The 21198-nt window shown below is 31.6% G+C and overlaps 1 protein-coding gene across 3 annotated transcripts in view; it reads right to left on the minus strand.

The window, feature by feature from the left end:
- Positions 1-7136, minus strand: part of LOC143226912 (MAPK/MAK/MRK overlapping kinase-like) — a 43066-nt gene extending 35930 nt beyond the window's left edge. The window contains exons 1-4 of one of the 3 annotated variants that reach the window (XR_013014810.1): positions 6789-7134; positions 3795-3909; positions 3535-3624; positions 269-339 (exon numbers count right to left, since the gene is read on the minus strand). Coding sequence is in view for 2 of the 3 variants with exons in the window: in XM_076458462.1 (XP_076314577.1) it covers positions 269-339; positions 3535-3624; positions 3795-3909; positions 6789-6798 (286 nt within the window). In the remaining variant the exon portion in view is untranslated. Of the gene's footprint in view, positions 1-268; positions 340-3534; positions 3625-3794; positions 3910-6788 lie in introns of all 3 variants that reach the window. The other 2 variants (XM_076458462.1, XM_076458463.1) reach the window with 2 other exon arrangements.
- Between the last annotated feature and the right edge of the window lie 14062 nt (positions 7137-21198).

Consider the following 21198-nt stretch of genomic DNA (forward strand, 5'->3'; position numbering starts at 1 on the left):
AGAACTTCTTATTCCAATTGGTGTACCAAATAATCAAACAAATTTTGCTGCATTGCAGAATCGTTAAAAGATTGTTTGAATTACCACAGATTAGGACAAGGTATGACTAATATAGAATGAAGACAAGAGCTGATGTTTCAAAACAATACAGGCCCAGGGCAGACTTAGCTCTGATCATGTTTTGAAATACTATTGATTAAGACAAACAATAGGTTTGGTGGTGGATATAGTTATTACCGTTCTTGAGCTAGGCCTAAAGATAACGTACCGTGCAACAGCTCGTGCATGTTGATATCCATCAACTCAAAGATTAAAGCAAGTCTGCCACTTCTTTTGTCGCTATACAAAGAAAAAAATGTTAAAAAACAAACAGTTTTTCAAAGGTTATTTAGAAATAAATACAATAAACCATCTAAATATACCAAATGTATATAATGTTTACCTTATTATAATGTATGATAGTGATGTCCAACGGGTTATAATCTATAACAATGATGTTTACCTTATTATAATGTATGATAGTGATGTCCAACGTGTTATAATCTATAACAATAATGTTTACCTTATTATAATGTATAACAATGATGTTTATCTTGTTATAATGTATGATAGTGATGTCCGACGTGTTATAATGTATAACAATGATGTTTACCTTATTATAACGTATGATAGTGATGTCCAACGTGTTATAATCTATAACAATAATGTTTACCTTATTATAATGTATAACAATGATGTTTATCTTGTTATAATGTATGATAGTGATGTCCGACGTGTTATAATGTATAACAATGATGTTTACCTTATTATAACGTATGATAGTGATGTCCAACGTGTTGTAATCTATAACAATGATGTTTACCTTGTTATAATGTATGATAGTGATGTCCGACGTGTTATAATGTATAACAATGATGTTTACCTTGTTATAACGTATGATAGTGATGTCCAACGTGTTGTAATCTATAACAATGATGTTTACCTTGTTATAATGTATGATAGTGATGTCCAACGTGTTGTAATCTATAACAATGATGTTTACCTTGTTATAATGTATGATAGTGATGTCCAACGTGTTGTAATCTATAACAATGATGTTTACCTTGTTATAGTGTATGATAGTGATGTCCGACGTGTTATAATGTATAACAATGATGTTTACCTTGTTATAACGTATGATAGTGATGTCCAACGTGTTGTAATCTATAACAATGATGTTTACCTTGTTATAATGTATGATAGTGATGTCCAACGTGTTGTAATCTATAACAATGATGTTTACCTTGTTATAGTGTATGATAGTGATGTCCGACGTGTTATAATCTATAACAATGATGTTTACCTTATTATAATGTATGATAGTGATGTCCGACGTGTTATAATGTATAACAATGATGTTTACCTTGTTATAACGTATGATAGTGATGTCCAACGTGTTGTAATCTATAACAATGATGTTTACCTTGTTATAATGTATGATAGTGATGTCCAACGTGTTGTAATCTATAACAATGATGTTTACCTTGTTATAATGTATGATAGTGATGTCCAACGTGTTGTAATCTATAACAATGATGTTTACCTTGTTATAGTGTATGATAGTGATGTCCGACGTGTTATAATGTATAACAATGATGTTTACCTTGTTATAACGTATGATAGTGATGTCCAACGTGTTGTAATGTATAACAATGATGTTTACCTTGTTATAATGTATGATAGTGATGTCCAACGTGTTGTAATCTATAACAATGATGTTTACCTTGTTATAGTGTATGATAGTGATGTCCGACGTGTTATAATCTATAACAATGATGTTTACCTTGTTATAACGTATGATAGTGATGTCCAACGTGTTGTAATCTATAACAATGATGTTTACCTTGTTATAATGTATGATAGTGATGTCCAACGTGTTGTAATCTATAACAATGATGTTTACCTTGTTATAGTGTATGATAGTGATGTCCGACGTGTTATAATGTATAACAATGATGTTTACCTTGTTATAACGTATGATAGTGATGTCCAACGTGTTGTAATCTATAACAATGATGTTTACCTTGTTATAATGTATGATAGTGATGTCCAACGTGTTGTAATCTATAACAATGATGTTTACCTTGTTATAGTGTATGATAGTGATGTCCGACGTGTTATAATCTATAACAATGATGTTTACCTTATTATAGTGTATGATAGTGATGTCCGACGTGTTGTAATCTATAACAATGATGTTTACCTTGTTATAATGTATGATAGTGATGTCCAACGTGTTGTAATCTATAAGAATGATGTTTACCTTGTTATAGTGTATGATAGTGATGTCCGACGTGTTATAATGTATAACAATGATGTTTACCTTGTTATAACGTATGATAGTGATGTCCAACGTGTTGTAATCTATAACAATGATGTTTACCTTGTTATAATGTATGATAGTGATGTCCAACGTGTTGTAATCTATAACAATGATGTTTACCTTGTTATAGTGTATGATAGTGATGTCCGACGTGTTATAATCTATAACAATGATGTTTACCTTGTTATAGTGTATGATAGTGATGTCCGACGTGTTATAATCTATAACAATGATGTTTACCTTGTTATAACGTATGATAATGATGTCCGACGTGTTATAATGTATAACAATGATGTTTACCTTGTTATAACGTATGATAATGATGTCCGACGTGTTATAATGTATAACAATGATGTTTACCTTGTTATAACGTATGATAATGATGTCCATCTTTTTTTGAACCCGCAGTACTGATATCTAGCTCATTATTTACCACCTAACATCATAGTGTTGTGTGTTGTACACCTAACATCATAGTGTTGTGTGTTGTACACCTAACATCATAGTGTTGTGTGTTGTACACCTAACATCATAGTGTTGTGTGTTGTACACCTAACATCATAGTGTTGTGTGTTGTACACTGCTATTTGTATTTGGTGATGATGTATATATATATATATATATATAATCACCAAATTGTATAATTATTAATGATTTTATAACACTATTTCGTTGTATGATGTACTGTTACTATATTAGAGTTGTATGGTTTTCACCGAGTATATAACACCACAATGTTATATAACGTGTACTTACTATATAATAGCACAGTGTTGACAATGGGTATTTACTACATAAGACATAGCATTACAGTGTTGTGTGATGGTTACTCACTCATTATACTACATTACAGTTTTATGTGATGGTTACTTACTCATTAGACAACATTACAGTGTTATGTTGCGCTTACTCAGTCACTATATAACACCCCAGAACTATGTGACGGTTACTCTCTCACTATATAACACCTCAGTGTTATGATGGTTACTCACCATGCCACACCACAGTGTTACGTGATGGTTACTCACTACACCACACCACAGTGTTATGTGATGGTTACTCACCATACAACACCACAGTGTTATGTGATGGTTACTCACTTTACCACACCACAGTGTTACGTGATGGTTACTCACTATACCACACCACAGTGTCACGCGATGGTTACTTACTATATAACATCATAGAGCTGGACGATGTGGGAATGAGGGTTTAACCTTCGAAGTGCTTTAACTTCTGTTAAATTCAAGGCTTGTTCGGCACTGGAGAAAACAGACAGAAATGATTACATTGTTTGAACGTAAGATATACGAACTTGAAACCTTAAGGAAGAGGAAAACAACTATTTTTTGACAGATCTTAATAGTTTACATTCTGATTTATTATTTTATGGTAAATTACAGACACGATAACATTGCATGTGTCAACATACCTTGTAAAGTCCCCCTTCAGTCGTTTGCACGCGTACACTTGTCCATCTCTCAAGTTCTGACATGCAAGAACCTCTGCAAAGCTTCCTTCTCCTTTTTTACCTAAAATTCGGTACTCTGTAAGTAAATAAACTCTATTAACGACGTTTATTCACGTGAGAACTGTCGACCATAAAAACTCCAGAAATTATAATATAACTCAAACGTGTTATTTAACTATCTTTATTTGGGCATTTGGTTCATGAAAACCCACATACAGAAAGAGTGACTTTCAAATTTGAGATGTACCATTATTAATGTGATGTGTGTCGGCTTTATAGCTGGTGCAAAAAGTTCCAATGTCTTTAGTAAGGTAGTACAGAAGTGGCTATGCGTAGTGTTACAGCTTGCTATAAATCTTACAGTCACTTCGCTTATCGTCTATCCTACAGTGTTTGTTTAGTACAGTGATTCTTAACCAGGGGTACGAGATAACATTTCAGTTTTTGTTGTTTATATTAAGGGTACTGTCTTATATATTCAAAAATTAGATTCGATTTTTATTTCTTACTTTTCTTGTTACAGACGTAGCTTTTTACATTGTTAAGATAAACTATCGTTTCTACCGTCACTGTCGCAGACCGAAATCTTAATGTACAACTGTAAACAAACAACACACGAAACGTAAACGTGACCTAAATACTCGGCACAACTAATTAGGTTATGTTCATGAACGCCGTCTTAAAGTGTCTATTATTTACGTCATGTATTCACGTGATCGTGACTCAAGAAACTTCCAGAAGTATCCAGAATTAATCGCTGACGTCATGTGACGTATATTAGAGAATGTTCTAGAAAGTTTCGCAGAGTATATAAACCCATGCGTGATGCTATGGTAGTCAGTGTATTGTTGATTCTGTGTTCGTGCAAAAAAACAACAACTTCATTATGTCAAAGAAAAGGAAATGGAATGATGGTCGTGTGAAGTTTGGTTTCACTTGCATCGAAACAACTGAGGATCTGCAAAAACCCCAGTGCGTGCTTTGTGACGCTGTCCTTTCATACGCAAATTTGAAGCCATCTAAGCTACAGGAACACTTCAACAATCGGCATGGTGGAGCAGCTGTTGCAGACCATGATGTTGAATCGTTTAAAGGTAGAAGGGCACGCTTTGATTCTCGAGCAACCCTTCCAAAATTAGGTTTTATATCTGCTGAAAAACCACTGCTGATGGCTTCATACCACATGGCGTATAAAGTAGCCAAATCAAAGAAGCCCCATACAGAAGAGGTGATAAAACCGTGTGCATTAGAAATGACAACAATTGTTCTGGGAAAAGAAGCCTCAAACAAGCTTAAATTAGTGCTGTTATCAAATAATGTTATTCAAAACTGAATTGGTGATTTGAGTTTGGACATTTTGGACCAAGTTATCGCAGATATCAGGGCTAGTCTCTTGAAAATCTCTCTCCAATTGGACGAAACAACTGATGTTGCAAATTGCAGTCAACTCATTGCACTAGTGAGGTATGACCATGATGGTGCCATAATGGAAGATCTGAAAACAAAGATGTCTTCCAGTGTGTGAAGGACGTCTTTGAGAAATATGGTTTAGATATCCAAATTATTGGTTCTGTGTGTACCGACGGTGCCCCTGCTGTGCTAGGAAATAAATCAGGATTTTTTGCACTGATGAAACAAGAGATTCCACACTTGCAAGGTACTCACTGTTTTCTTCATCGACATGCTTTGGTATCAAAACATTGCCTCCAAAGTTGAAAAAGGTCCTTGACACTTCTGTGAAGACCATCAACTGGATTAGGCGTCGTGCTCTGAACCACCGCCTCTTCAAATCGCTTAGTGAAGATTTTAGAAGTGAGTATTTAGTTTTGCTTTTCCACACAGAAGTCCGCTGGATGTCACGTGGGAGAGCTTTAACGCGCTTCTTTGAACTGCGAGAATAGGTCAAAACGTTTCTGAAGGAACGTGACTATGATGTGCTCGGAGAAATAGAATCACAAAAATTCAACCAAATGCTGGCCTATTTGAGTGATATTTTCACTCGTATGAATGACCTGAGTGTATCTCTTCAAGGGAAAAACATAAACATATTGAAATGCTGTGAAAAGCTAAATGCTTTCAAAGAAAAGTTACATCTTTGGTATCGACGAGTTAAAAGAGGGAATCTTTCAAATTCTCCATCACTCAAAGAAATGATAGGTGAGGATGAGTCCCTAATTCCATATGTGTGTGAAGAAATTGTGGATCATTTGGAAATACTATCAAAGTCATTGATGGATATTTTGGAGGAGAACTGGAAACTTCTGAAGAATGAATTATGAATCAACACTCCTTCAATTTGGATAATACGTCGGATGATGAAGAACTAAAGGAAGATCTTATTGAACTGTGCACAAATCAAGTTCTTGAAATGCAGTTTGAAAGCAAAACTTTGGAACAATATTGATGTTCGGTAATGGACATGTTTCCAAGACTTTGTAAAAAAGCACTAAATGTGTTCATCCCATTCACGACAACATACTTATGTGAGCTTGGATTGAGCGCCCTTTTGTCAATCAAGACAAAATCTGGAAATCGCTTGGGTGTACAGGCAGATTTGCGGATTGCTATCAGCAACAAAGTGCCACGCTTTGAAAAACTCGTAAGAAATAAACAGGAACAAAAGAGTCATTTAATTTATATTGACTTATGAACATTTGAACATTTCAAATTCAAAGAAATTTCATTTCATGCATGGATGAAAATTTATTTTTTTGTAGGACATGTAGGGTTTATGGAACTTTTAGTTTGTAGTAATATTTTTTCTTTTCCAAATGTTTCGTTTTTGTTTATATATCATTAAAAACTAATTATAAAAATTTGTTTGGCCACCTTCACCTTTATTCTTAAATAAATAATTACTGTGAGGGGTGCGAGAACATATTAAGTTTTTTTAGGGATGCGGGGCATCAAAAGGTTGGAAACCACTGGTTTAGTATAAAAAGTCCGTCTACTTACTTTGTAACATGATTAATAAGGCATCAATGTAACGAGCTGCCCCATATAATGGCAGTCATTCCGATCGCTTTATCTGTCATTCTTCACCTAATGTAAAACTCACTTAACGTACCCTAACCACCGCAATTAGAATATTTTTTCTAAATTTTCATCCTTCCAATATGGAGCTAGCGATTTTAAGTCTCTTAGCAGCTTGTTAAAAGCGACTTGTTTGTAGGTTTTATAGTTAATTCCTAGTCACAGAACGTGCCACTTTAACCGTGTCAAATGCCTTCCGTTCAAAACAACACATTTTGAACCACCAAAAACCTAACGCTCTGTTCGTTTGCTCAACTGGTATTTCCAAGGACAAATATACGCCACTACTGTTGCTATGACAACAGCGTAGACAATCGTTTTTAATAATTGCTTTGTCACGTGCTTGGATTTATCCAATGAAGTGGTGCGTGTGGTATATATATAGGCTAATGAGATACACCAAGATCGTTAGACGTTCTTCGTACCAACAAGCACGTAGCGACGTTTGAAGACAAGAATAAATTTAGATGTGGAACACACATGTGAAATGATCAAACGAGAAACAACCATAAAAAAAGGTAGATACTACGATATCTCTTATAGGGCGATAAGAGATTTTAATAAAACGGCGTTTTATGATAATGTTACATATAAAACATCTTACATCAAAATAGAAAATATGAGATACAAACTGTTTTTGATAATAGTATCACAGATTTACCATCTTTCATCGAGGTAGAATTGAAAATATAATTCGTGACATATAAGTTTCTCTACTGTATAATTACGAATGATTAAATGTGTAGTATCGAGGTCACCTCAAGCCGTACATTGGAACCCTCACTTTACCGAACCGAGCTCTACGCATGAGCTATAAATAGGAGCGGTTCTTGGGCAGATTCAGCCAATCAAATAATTAATCGAGATTAAACGTCGCGGTTATGCTTTTGATTGTTAGTCGGTGAAAAAGTAAATCTGTGACAGCAATACCAAACAGGTTTAATACTGAATGTGTTGTCTTCACACATACCTGTATAAATACAAGAGTACTATCCGTTAGATGTTCATGTTGTCTTCTTGGCCAGGTGGTTTAGGCACTCGACTCGTAATCCCAGGGTCGCAGGTTCGAATCCCCATCACACCGAACATACTCGCCCTTTCCACCGTGGGGGTGTTATAATGTGATGATTAATCTCACTATTTATTGGTAAATAGTATCCCAAAAGTTGGCGGTGGGTTGTGATAACTATCTGCCTTCCCTCTTGCCTTACACTGTTAAATTAGGGACGGCTAGTTGCAGATAGTCCTCGTTTAGATTTGAAGGAAATTCGAAAACATACAGTCTTTATACCTTCTGCAAATGGCAAAATGTAAAGGAAAAAAACTGATGTGGTTCTTAACTTATATAGCTGGACGCAAATTTACCTTTAGCGAAACAACAATGCAATCTTAATTGTTATTCATGACAAACAACATAAAAACAACGATAGATAAATAACACTTTGTGAGAAGTAATTGTGAGGTTAACATTTCTTTCTTTTTCTACTATGAATTCAGACTATTTATTGATATTTTTGAGAAATGTGGTCTATATTTTGTAAAAAAAAAATAATAATTTCAATTTCTTGTTAAGTGTAAAACTAAGCAAAAGCAATCTCTATTCAGCCCAATGAAGGTATCGAAACCCGAGTTTTTACATTATAATACCTCATTCTGACCTCCGAGCGACAAGCGCATTTTTTAAAATTAACTTTAATAAAGTAAGAACATAACTGTATATACCTCTTTATCTCTTAGGGCTAGTTCACATTATGTAATATATAATATATAAACTTTAGGCTTTCTTTACTAAAATTTCGTCTGTTTAGAGTTCGTATGTTTATTAGAAAATTTGGGCTTTCTTTACTAAACTTCTACAGTTTACTATTGTTAGGAAACGCTCTACTTATGTGTTCTTCCAGTTCTGAAGCAGGTAAAAGAAAGTATGCGTCTTTGTACGTGTTCCTGATGAAGCTTCGAGTACAATGTTTTCCAAGAAATAGTCATTCTGGGATTTAGTTTTACATTTTATTGGAATATTATAAGGTCTGAGAATGCACTGTTTCTGATGCACAATACGGCTAGTGTAGGGAACACATGCTCTTTTATGTAAGTTTCTCTTAACTGAAGGTTCGAGAAAAGAAAATACGTTACATAAGGCGCATACGTAGAGTATAATACTCGGTTTGACTGAAACAAATGAGAGCAGGATGTCAGAAAACGTGGGATTTTCTCATTAGGTACGTTCGTTCACAGAATAATTCGTTACTGTTAAGTCTGACACTTAGAACTGGCTGTCTCACGTTGTCTGCATATCTTGTTTGTTTATTTTCAAGCCAAAAGCTACAAAATGGACTATCTGAGCTGTGCCCATCTTATAAAGATAACTGTCACAATATTGATAAGATACAAGAATGATAAAATTCTTGCATTTTGTACAACTGACATTATACAGACAGAATATAAGAATGTTTTCGTAAATACATTAACCTGTGCTATTCTTGTTATGCCGTGTATCAGACAATACGAGACAAGAAAGGCACTTTCTCGGGTTACGTTATAGAATATGGCTGTTACACTTCCTGCTATTTAGCTTATATTTAAGATCGTTTTAATATAATGTTTTCACTGCTCTGTAAATAAATAATTCAGAATGTTACAATATTACATTTTACCTCTTTTGATTTTACAATGGATTGAAAAATTACAATCATTTGATCAACCAACTTGTGAAATTAAAGATACATACGAAACCTTACAACTCGAAGGTGTGTCTTTCTTCATTAAGGGCAGACATATAGTTGTGGGTCTATGTTGACCGCGAGGTCCGTATTAACATATGAAATACAAACAACTAATTTCTATTCAGTGCTGCATACACAAATACAGTGATTTTTATACTACAGTGTACTTGTTTTGTTGTGTTTTTACGTTGAGTGTTTTAACAGAAAAACCTATTATTACACCTTAAAGGCCCTACCAGATTTGTGTTACATATGTATAGGCTGGACACTGTACAAAGTAACAGACAGTAGTCTGAAAATAATACCATGTTTTTCTAATATTCAGATAGAAATATTGAAAAGTATGTCATATACTGTATGAATACAAGTATGTCATGTACTGTATCAATACAAGTATGTCATATACTGTATCAACACAAGTATGTCATGTACTGTATTAATACAAGTATGTCATATACTGTATCAATACAAGTATGTCATGTACTATATCAATACAAGTATGTCATGTACTGTATGAATACAAGTATGTCATATACTGTATGAATACAAGTATGTCATGTACTGTATGAATACAAGTATGTCATGTACTGTATCAATACAAGTATGTCATGTACTGTATCAATACAAGTATGTCATGTACTGTATCAATACAAGTATGTCATATACTGTATCAATACAAGTATGTCATGTACTGTATGAATACAAGTATGTCATGTACTGTATGAATACAAGCATGTCATGTACTGTATGAATACAAGTATGTCATATACTGTATCAATACAAGTATGTCATGTACTGTATGAATACAAGCATGTCATGTACTGTATGAATACAAGTATGTCATGTACTGTATGAATACAAGCATGTCATGTACTGTATGAATACAAGCATGTCATATACTGTATGAATACAAGTATGTAATATACTGTATCAATACAAGTATGTAATATACTGTATGAATACAAGTATGTAATATACTGTATCAATACAAGCATGTCATGTACTGTATGAATACAAGTATGTAATATACTGTATCAATACAAGTATGTAATATACTGTATCAATACAAGCATGTCATGTACTGTATGAATACAAGTATGTAATATACTGTATCAATACAAGCATGTCATGTACTGTATGAATACAAGTATGTCATATACTGTATCAATACAAGCATGTCATGTACTGTATCAATACAAGTATGTAATATACTGTATCAATACAAGTATGTAATATACTGTATCAATACAAGTATGTAATATACTGTATCAATACAAGTATGTCATGTACTGTATCAATACAAGCATGTCATGTACTGTATGAATATAAGTATGTAATATACTGTATCAATACAAGTATGTAATATACTGTATCAATACAAGCATGTCATGTACTGTATGAATACAAGTATGTCATATACTGTATCAATACAAGTATGTAATATACTGTATCAATACAAGTATGTAATATACTGTATCAATACAAGTATGTAATATACTGTATCAATACAAGCATGTCATGTACTGTATGAATACAAGTATGTCATATACTGTATCAATACAAGTATGTAATATACTGTATCAATACAAGTATGTAATATACTGTATCAATACAAGTATGTCATATACTGTATCAATACAAGTATGTAATATACTGTATCAATACAAGTATGTCATGTACTGTATCAATACAAGTATGTCATGTACTGTATCAATACAAGTATGTCATGTACTATATCAATACAAGTATGTAATATACTGTATCAATACAAGTATGTCATGTACTGAATCAATACAAGTATGTCATGTACTGAATCAATACAAGTATGTCATTTACTGTATCAATACAAGTATGTCATATACTGTATCAATACAAGTATGTAATATACTGTATCAATACAAGTATGTAATATACTGTATCAATACAAGTATGTCATGTACTGTATCAATACAAGTATGTCATGTACTGTATCAATACAAGTATGTCATGTACTGTATCAATACAAGCATGTCATGTACTGTATCAATACAAGCATGTCATGTACTGTATCAATACAAGTATGTCATATACTATATTAATACAAGTATGTCATGTACTATCTCAATACAAGTATGTCATGTACTGTATCAATACAAGCATGTCATGTACTATGTCAATACAAGTATGTCATGTACTGTATCAATACAAGTATGTCATGTACTGTATCAATACAAGTATGTCATGTACTATATCACCTTTAAATCAGCCATGATTTTATCCTGCAGATCATCCAAATATTAGGAGATTTTAAAAACATCCAATCAACTGTTGTTCTGTTATTAACTACACCATCGTGACGTATTATAATCTGTATATTTATCAACTAAGCCATCAGATAATGTACTGAAGCGTATATTTATCAACTAAACCATCAGATAATGTACTGAAGTGTATATTTATCAACTAAGCCATCAGATAATGTACTGAAGTGTATATTTATCAACTAAACCATCAGATAATGTACTGAAGTGTATATTTATCAACTAAACCATCAGACTAAGATAATGTACTGAAGTGTATATTTATCAACTAAACCATCAGATAATGTACTGAAGTGTATATTTATCAACTAAACCATCGTTCTCCTATATAATAACTAATCTCAGTAAGAAAATGTACTGAAGTGTATATTTATCAACTAAACCATCAGACTAAGATAATGTACTGAAGTGCATATTTATCAACTAAACCATCAGTAATGTACTGAAGTGTAACATATCGTTCTCCTGATATAATACTAAACTAGTAATGTACTGAAGTGTTTTTAAGTAACATATCGTTCTCCCATCAGTCTATATAATACTGCTAGTAATGTTTGTTTAAGTAACATATAGTCCTCCTATATAATACTGCTAGTAATGTTTCTTTGATTAACATATCGTTCTCCCATATAATACTGCTAGTAATGTGTTTAAGTAACATATCGTTCTCCCATATAATACTGCTAGTAATGTTTGTTGTATCGTTCTCCTATATAATACTGCTAGTAATGTAAGTAACATATCGTTCTCCTATATAATACTGCTAGTAATGTTTGTTTAAGTAACATATCGTTCTCCTATATAATGTTTGCTAACATAATGTAATACTGCTAGTAATGTTTTAAGTAACATATCGTTCTCCCATATAATACTGCTAGTAATGTTTGTTTAAGTAACATATCGTTCTCCCATATAATACTGCTAGTAATGTTTGTTTAAGTAACATATCGTTCTCCCATATAATACTGCTAGTAATGTTTGTTTAAGTAACATATCGTTCTCCCATATAATACTGCTAGTAATGTTTGTTTAAGTAACATATCGTTCTCCCATATAATACTGCTAGTAATGTTTGTTTAAGTAACATATCGTTCTCCCATATAATACTGCTAGTAATGTTTGTTTAAGTAACATATCGTTCTCCCATATAATACTGCTAGTAATGTTTGTTTAAGTAACATATCGTTCTCCCATATAATACTGCTAGTAATGTTTGTTTAAGTAACATATCGTTCTCCCATATAATACTGCTAGTAATGTTTGTTTAAGTAACATATCGTTCTCCCATATAATACTGCTAGTAATGTTTGTTTAAGTAACATATCGTTCTCCCATATAATACTGCTAGTAATGTTTGTTTAAGTAACATATCGTTCTCCCATATAATACTGCTAGTAATGTTTGTTTAAGTAACATATCGTTCGTTCTCCATATAATACTGCTAGTAATGTTTGTTTCAGTAACATATCGTTCTCCCATATAATACTGCTAGTAATGTTTGTTTAAGTAACATATCGTTCTCCCATATAATACTGCTAGTAATGTTTGTTTAAGTAACATATCGTTCTCCCATATAATACTGCTAGTAATGTTTGTTTAAGTAACATATCGTTCTCCCATATAATACTGCTAGTAATGTTTGTTTAAGTAACATATCGTTCTCCCATATAATACTGCTAGTAATGTTTGTTTAAGTAACATGTTCTCCTATATAATACTGCTAGTAATGTTTGTTTAAGTAACATATCGTTCTCCTATATAATACTGCTAGTAATGTTTGTTTAAGTAACATATCGTTCTCCTATATAATACTGCTAGTAATGTTTGTTTAAGTAACATATCGTTCTCCCATATAATACTGCTAGTAATGTTTGTTTAAGTAACATATCGTTCTCCCATATAATACTGCTAGTAATGTTTGTTTAAGTAACATATCGTTCTCCTATATAATACTGCTAGTAATGTTTGTTTAAGTAACATATCGTTCTCCCATATAATACTGCTAGTAATGTTTGTTTAAGTAACATATCGTTCTCCCATATAATACTGCTAGTAATGTGTGTTTAAGTAACATATCGTTCTCCCATATAATACTGCTAGTAATGTTTGTTTAAGTAACATATCGTTCTCCCATATAATACTGCTAGTAATGTTTGTTTAAGTAACATATCGTTCTCCTATATAATACTGCTAGTAATGTTTGTTTAAGTAACATATCGTTCTCCTATATAATACTGCTAGTAATGTTTGTTTAAGTAACATATCGTTCTCCCATATAATACTGCTAGTAATGTTGTGCCAAATGTTTGTTTGAGTAACATATCGTTTAAGTAACATATCGTTCTCCTATATAATACTGCTAGTAATGTTTGTTTAAGTAACATATCGTTCTCCCATATAATACTGCTAGTAATGTTTGTTTAAGTAACATATCGTTCTCCCATATAATACTGCTAGTAATGTTTGTTTAAGTAACATATCGTTCTCCTATATAATACTGCTAGTAATGTTTGTTTAAGTAACATATCGTTCTCCTATATAATACTGCTAGTAATGTTTGTTTAAGTAACATATCGTTCTCCTATATAATACTGCTAGTAATGTTTGTTTAAGTAACATATCGTTCTCCCATATATATACTGCTAGTAATGTTTGTTTAAGTAACATATCGTTCTCCCTATATAATACTGCTAGTAATGTTTGTTTAAGTAACATATCGTTCTCCCATATAATACTGCTAGTAATGTTTGTTTCGTTCTCCCATATAATACTGTAACATATCGTTCTCCCATATAATACTGCTAGTAATGTTTGTTTAAGTAACATATCGTTCTCCCATATAATACTGCTAGTAATGTTTGTTTAAGTAACATATCGTTCTCCTATATAATACTGCTAGTAATGTTTGTTTAAGTAACATATCGTTCTCCCATATAATACTGCTAGTAATTTTTTTTCAAGTAACATATCGTTCTCCTATATAATACTTCTTGTAATGTTTGTTTAAGTAACATATCGTTCTCCCATATAATACTGCTAGTAATGTTTGTTTAAGTAACATATCGTTCTCCCATATAATACTGCTAGTAATGTTTGTTTAAGTAACATATCGTTCTCCCATATAATACTGCTAGTAATGTTTGTTTAAGTAACATATCGTTCTCCCATATAATACTGCTAGTAATGTTTGTTTAAGTAACATATCGTTCTCCTATATAATACTGCTAGTAATTTTTAAGTAACATATCGTTCTCCCATATAATACTGCTAGTAATCTGTGTTTAAATAACATATCGTTCTCCCATATAATACTGCTAGTAATGTTTGTTTAAGTAACATATCGTTCTCCCATATAATACTGCTAGTAATGTTTGTTTATAACATATCGTTCTCCCATATAATACTGTTTCCCATATAATAAGTGTTTGTTTAAGTAACATATCGTTCTCCCATATAATACTGCTAGTAATGTTTGTTTAAGTAACATATCGTTCTCCCATATAATACTGCTAGTAATGTTTGTTTAAGTAACATATCGTTCTCCCATATAATACTGCTAGTAATGTTTGTTTAAGTAACATATCGTTCTCCTATATAATACTGCTAGTAATGTTTGTTTAAGTAACATATCGTTCTCCCATATAATACTGCTAGTAATGTTTGTTTAAGTAACATATCGTTCTCCTATATAATACTGCTAGTAATGTTTGTTTAAGTAACATATCGTTCTCCTATATAATACTGCTAGTAATGTTTGTTTAAGTAACATATCGTTCTCCTATATAATACTGCTAGTAATGTTTGTTTAAGTAACATATCGTTCTCCTATATAATATATACTGCTAGTAATGTTTGTTTGGTAACATATCGTTCTCCCATATAATACTGCTAGTAATGTTTGTTTAAGTAACATATCGTTCTCCCATATAATACTGCTAGTAATGTTTGTTTAAGTAACATATCGTTCTCCCATATAATACTGCTAGTAATGTTTGTTTAAGTAACATATCGTTCTCCCATATAATACTGCTAGTAATGTTTGTTTAAGTAACATATCGTTCTCCTATATAATACTGCTAGTAATGTTTGTTTAAGTAACATATCGTTCTCCTATATAATACTGCTAGTAATGTTTGTTTAAGTAACATATCGTTCTCCCATATAATACTGCTAGTAATGTTTGTTTAAGTAACATATCGTTCTCCCATATAATACTGCTAGTAATGTTTGTTTAAGTAACATATCGTTCTCCCATATAATACTGCTAGTAATGTTTGTTTAAGTAACATATCGTTCTCCCATATAATACTGCTAGTAATGTAATGTTTCGTTCTCCTATATAATACTGCTAGTAATGTTTGTTTAAGTAACATATCGTTCTCCCATATAATACTGCTAGTAATGTTTGTTTCCTAAGTAACATATCGTTCTCCCATATAATACTGCTAGTAATGTTTGTTTAAGTAACATATCGTTCTCCCATATAATACTGCTAGTAATGTGTGTTTAAGTAACATATCGTTCTCCTATATAATACTGCTAGTAATGTTTGTTTAAGTAACATATCGTTCTCCCATATAATACTGCTAGTAATGTTTGTTTAAGTAACATATCGTTCTCCTATATAATACTGCTAGTAATGTTTGTTTAAGTAACATATCGTTCTCCCATATAATACTGCTAGTAATGTGTGTTTATAACATATCGTTCTCCCATATAATACTGCTAGTAATGTTTGTTTAAGTAACATATCGTTCTCATATATATTACTGCTAGTAATGTTTGTTTAAGTAACATATCGTTCTCCCATATATACTGCTAGTAATGTTTGTTTAAGTAACATATCGTTCTCCCATATAATACTGCTAGTAATGTTTGTTTAAGTAACATATCGTTCTCCCATATAATACTGCTAGTAATGTTTGTTTAAGTAACATATCGTTCTCCCATATAATACTGCTAGTAATGTTTGTTTAAGTAACATATCGTTCTCCCATATAATACTGCTAGTAATGTATCGTTCTCCCAAGTAACATATCGTTCTCCCATATAATACTGCTAGTAATGTTTGTTTAAGTAACATATCGTTCTCCCATATAATACTGCTAGTAATGTTTGTTTAAGTAACATATCGTTCTCCCATATAATACTGCTAGTAATGTTTGTTTAAGTAACATATCGTTCTCCCATATAATACTGCTAGTAATGTTTGTTTAAGTAACATATCGTTCTCCCATATAATACTGCTAGTAATGTTTGTTTAAGTAACATATCGTTCTCCTATATAATACTGCTAGTAATGTTTGTTTAAGTAACATATCGTTCTCCTATATAATACTGCTAGTAATGTTTGTTTAAGTAACATATCGTTCTCCTATATAATACTGCTAGTAATGTTTGTTTAAGTAACATATCGTTCTCCCATATAATACTGCTAGTAATGTTTGTTTAAGTAACATATCGTTCTCCCATATAATACTGCTAGTAATGTTTGTTTAGTAACATATCGTTCTCCCATATAATACTGCTAGTAATGTGTGTTTTAAGTATATCGTTCTCCTATATAATAGTAATGTTTGTTTAAGTAACATATCGTTCTCCTATATAATACTGCTAGTAATGTTTGTTTAAGTAACATATCGTTCTCCTATATAATACTGCTAGTAATGTTTGTTTAAGTAACATATCGTTCTCCTATATAATACTGCTAGTAATGTTTGTTTAAGTAACATATCGTTCTCCCATATAATACTGCTAGTAATGTTTGTTTAAGTAACATATCGTTCTCCCATATAATACTGCTAGTAATGTTTGTTTAAGTAACATATCGTTCTCCCATATAATACTGCTAGTAATGTTTGTTTAAGTAACATATCGTTCTCCCATATAATACTGCTAGTAATGTTTGTTTAAGTAACATATCGTTCTCCCATATAATACTGCTAGTAATGTTTGTTTAAGTAACATATCGTTCTCCCATATAATACTGCTAGTAATGTTTGTTTAAGTAACATATCGTTCTCCCATATAATACTGCTAGTAATGTTTGTTTAAGTAACATATCGTTCTCCCATATAATACTGCTAGTAATGTTTGTTTAAGTAACATATCGTTCTCCCATATAATACTGCTAGTAATGTTTGTTTTTGTTTAGTAACATATCGTTCTCCCATATAATACTGCTAGTAATGTTTGTTTAAGTAACATATCGTTCTCCTATATAATACTGCTAGTAATGTTTGTTTAAGTAACATATCGTTCTCCTAGTATATAATACTGCTAGTAATGTTTGTTTAAGTAACATATCGTTCTCCTATATAATACTGCTAGTAATGTTTGTTTAAGTAACATATCGTTCTCCTATATAATACTGCTAGTAATGTTTGTTTAAGTAACATATCGTTCTCCCATATAATACTGCTAGTAATGTTTGTTTAAGTAACATATCGTTCTCCCATATAATACTGCTAGTAATGTTTGTTTAAGTAACATATCGTTCTCCCATATAATACTGCTAGTAATGTTGTTTAAGTAACATATCGTTCTCCCATATAATACTGCTAGTAATGTTTGTTTAAGTAACATATCGTTCTCCCATATAATACTGCTAGTAATGTTTGTTTCGTTCTCCCATATAATACTGCTAGTAACATATCGTTCTCCCATATAATACTGCTAGTAATGTTTGTTTAAGTAACATATCGTTCTCCCATATAATACTGCTAGTAATGTTTGTTTGTTTTAAGTAACATATCGTTCTCCCATATAATACTGCTAGTAATGTTTGTTTAAGTAACATATCGTTCTCCCATATAATACTGCTAGTAATGTTTGTTTAAGTAACATATCGTTCTCCCATATAATACTGCTAGTAATGTTTGTTTAAGTAACATATCGTTCTCCCATATAATACTGCTAGTAATGTTTGTTTAAGTAACATATCGTTCTCCCATATAATACTGCTAGTAATGTTTGTTTAAGTAACATATCGTTCTCCCATATAATACTGCTAGTAATGTTTGTTTAAGTAACATATCGTTCTCCCATATAATACTGCTAGTAATGTTTGTTTAAGTAACATATCGTTCTCCCATATAATACTGCTAGTAATGTTTGTTTAAGTAACATATCGTTCTCCTATATAATACTGCTAGTAATGTTTGTTTAAGTAACATATCGTTCTCCCATATAATACTGCTATAATAAGTACTGCTAGCTAGTAATGTTTGTTTAAGTAACATATCGTTCTCCCATATAATACTGCTAGTAATGTTTGTTTAAGTAACATATCGTTCTCCCATATAATACTGCTAGTAATGTTTGTTTAAGTAACATATCGTTCTCCCATATAATACTGCTAGTAATGTTTGTTTAAGTAACATATCGTTCTCCCATATAATACTGCTAGTAATGTTTGTTTAAGTAACATATCGTTCTCCCATATAATACTGCTAGTAATGTTTGTTTAAGTAACATATCGTTCTCCTATATAATACTGCTAGTAATGTTTGTTTAAGTAACATATCGTTCTCCCATATAATACTGCTAGTAATGTTTTTGTTTAAGTAACATATCGTTCTCCCATATAATACTGCTAGTAATGTTTGTTTAAGTAACATATCGTTCTCCCATATAATACTGCTAGTAATGTTTGTTTAAGTAACATATCGTTCTCCCATATAATACTGCTAGTAATGTTTGTTTAAGTAACATATCGTTCTCCCATATAATACTGCTAGTAATGTTTGTTTAAGTAACATATCGTTCTAATACTGCTAGTAATGTTCTCCCATATTTGCTAGTAATATATATATACTGCTAGTAATGTTTGTTTAAGTAACATATCGTTCTCCTATATAATACTGCTAGTAATGTTTGTTTAAGTAACATATCGTTCTCCTATATAATACTGCTAGTAATGTTTGTTTAAGTAACATATCGTTCTCCCATATAATACTGCTAGTAATGTTTGTTTAAGTAACATATCGTTCTCCCATATAATAACTGTTCTCCCATATAATACTGTAGTAATGTTTTAAGTAACATATCGTTCTCCCATATAATACTGCTAGTAATAATCGTTCTCCCATATAATACTGCTAGTAATGTTTGTTATCGTTCTCCTATAGTAAATGTTTGTTTAAGTAACATATCGTTCTCCCATATAATACTGCTAGTAATGTTTGTTTAAGTAACATATCGTTCTCCTATATAATACTGCTAGTAATGTTTGTTTAAGTAACATATCGTTCTCCCATATAATACTGCTAGTAATGTTTGTTTAAGTAACATATCGTTCTCCTATATAATACTGCTAGTAATGTTTGTTTTTAAGTAACATATCGTTCTCCTATATAATACTGCTAGTAATGTGTGTTTAAGTAACATATCGTTCTCCCATATAATACTGCTAGTAATGTGTGTTTAAATAACATATCGTTCTCCCATATAATACTGCTAGTAATGTTTGTTTAAGTAACATATCGTTCTCCCATATAATACTGCTAGTAATGTTTGTTTAAGTAACATATCGTTCTCCCATATAATACTGCTAGTAATGTTTGTTTAAGTAACATATCGTTCTCCCATATAATACTGCTAGTAATGTTTGTTTAAGTAACATATCGTTCTCCCATATAATACTGCTAGTAATGTAATGTTTTTTAAGTAACATATCGTTCTCCCATATAATACTGCTAGTAATGTTTGTTTAAGTAACATATCGTTCTCCCATATAATACTGCTAGTAATGTTTGTTTAAGTAACATATCGTTCTCCCATATAATACTGCTAGTAATGTTTGTTTAAGTAACATATCGTTCTCCCATATAATACTGCTAGTAATGTTTGTTTAAGTAACATATCGTTCTCCCATATAATACTGCTAGTAATGTTTGTTTAAGTAACATATCGTTCTCCCATATAATACTGCTAGTAATGTTTGTTTAAGTAACATATCGTTCTCCCATATAATACTGCTAGTAATGTTTGTTTAAGTAACATATCGTTCTCCCATATAATACTGCTAGTAATGTTTGTTTAAGTAACATATCGTTCTCCTATATAATACTGCTAGTAATGTTTGTTTAAGTAACATATCGTTCTCCCATATAATACTGCTAGTAATGTTTGTTTAAGTAACATATCGTTCTCCCATATAATACTGCTAGTAATGTTTGTTTAAGTAACATATCGTTCTCCCATATAATACTGCTAGTAATGTTTGTTTAAGTAACATATCGTTCTCCCATATAATACTGCTAGTAATGTTTGTTTAAGTAACATATCGTTCTCCCATATAATACTGCT

The sequence above is a fragment of the Tachypleus tridentatus genome, chromosome 9 (genome assembly GCF_004210375.1).
Source record: "Tachypleus tridentatus isolate NWPU-2018 chromosome 9, ASM421037v1, whole genome shotgun sequence".
Classification (NCBI taxonomy): Eukaryota; Metazoa; Arthropoda; class Merostomata; order Xiphosura; family Limulidae; genus Tachypleus; species Tachypleus tridentatus.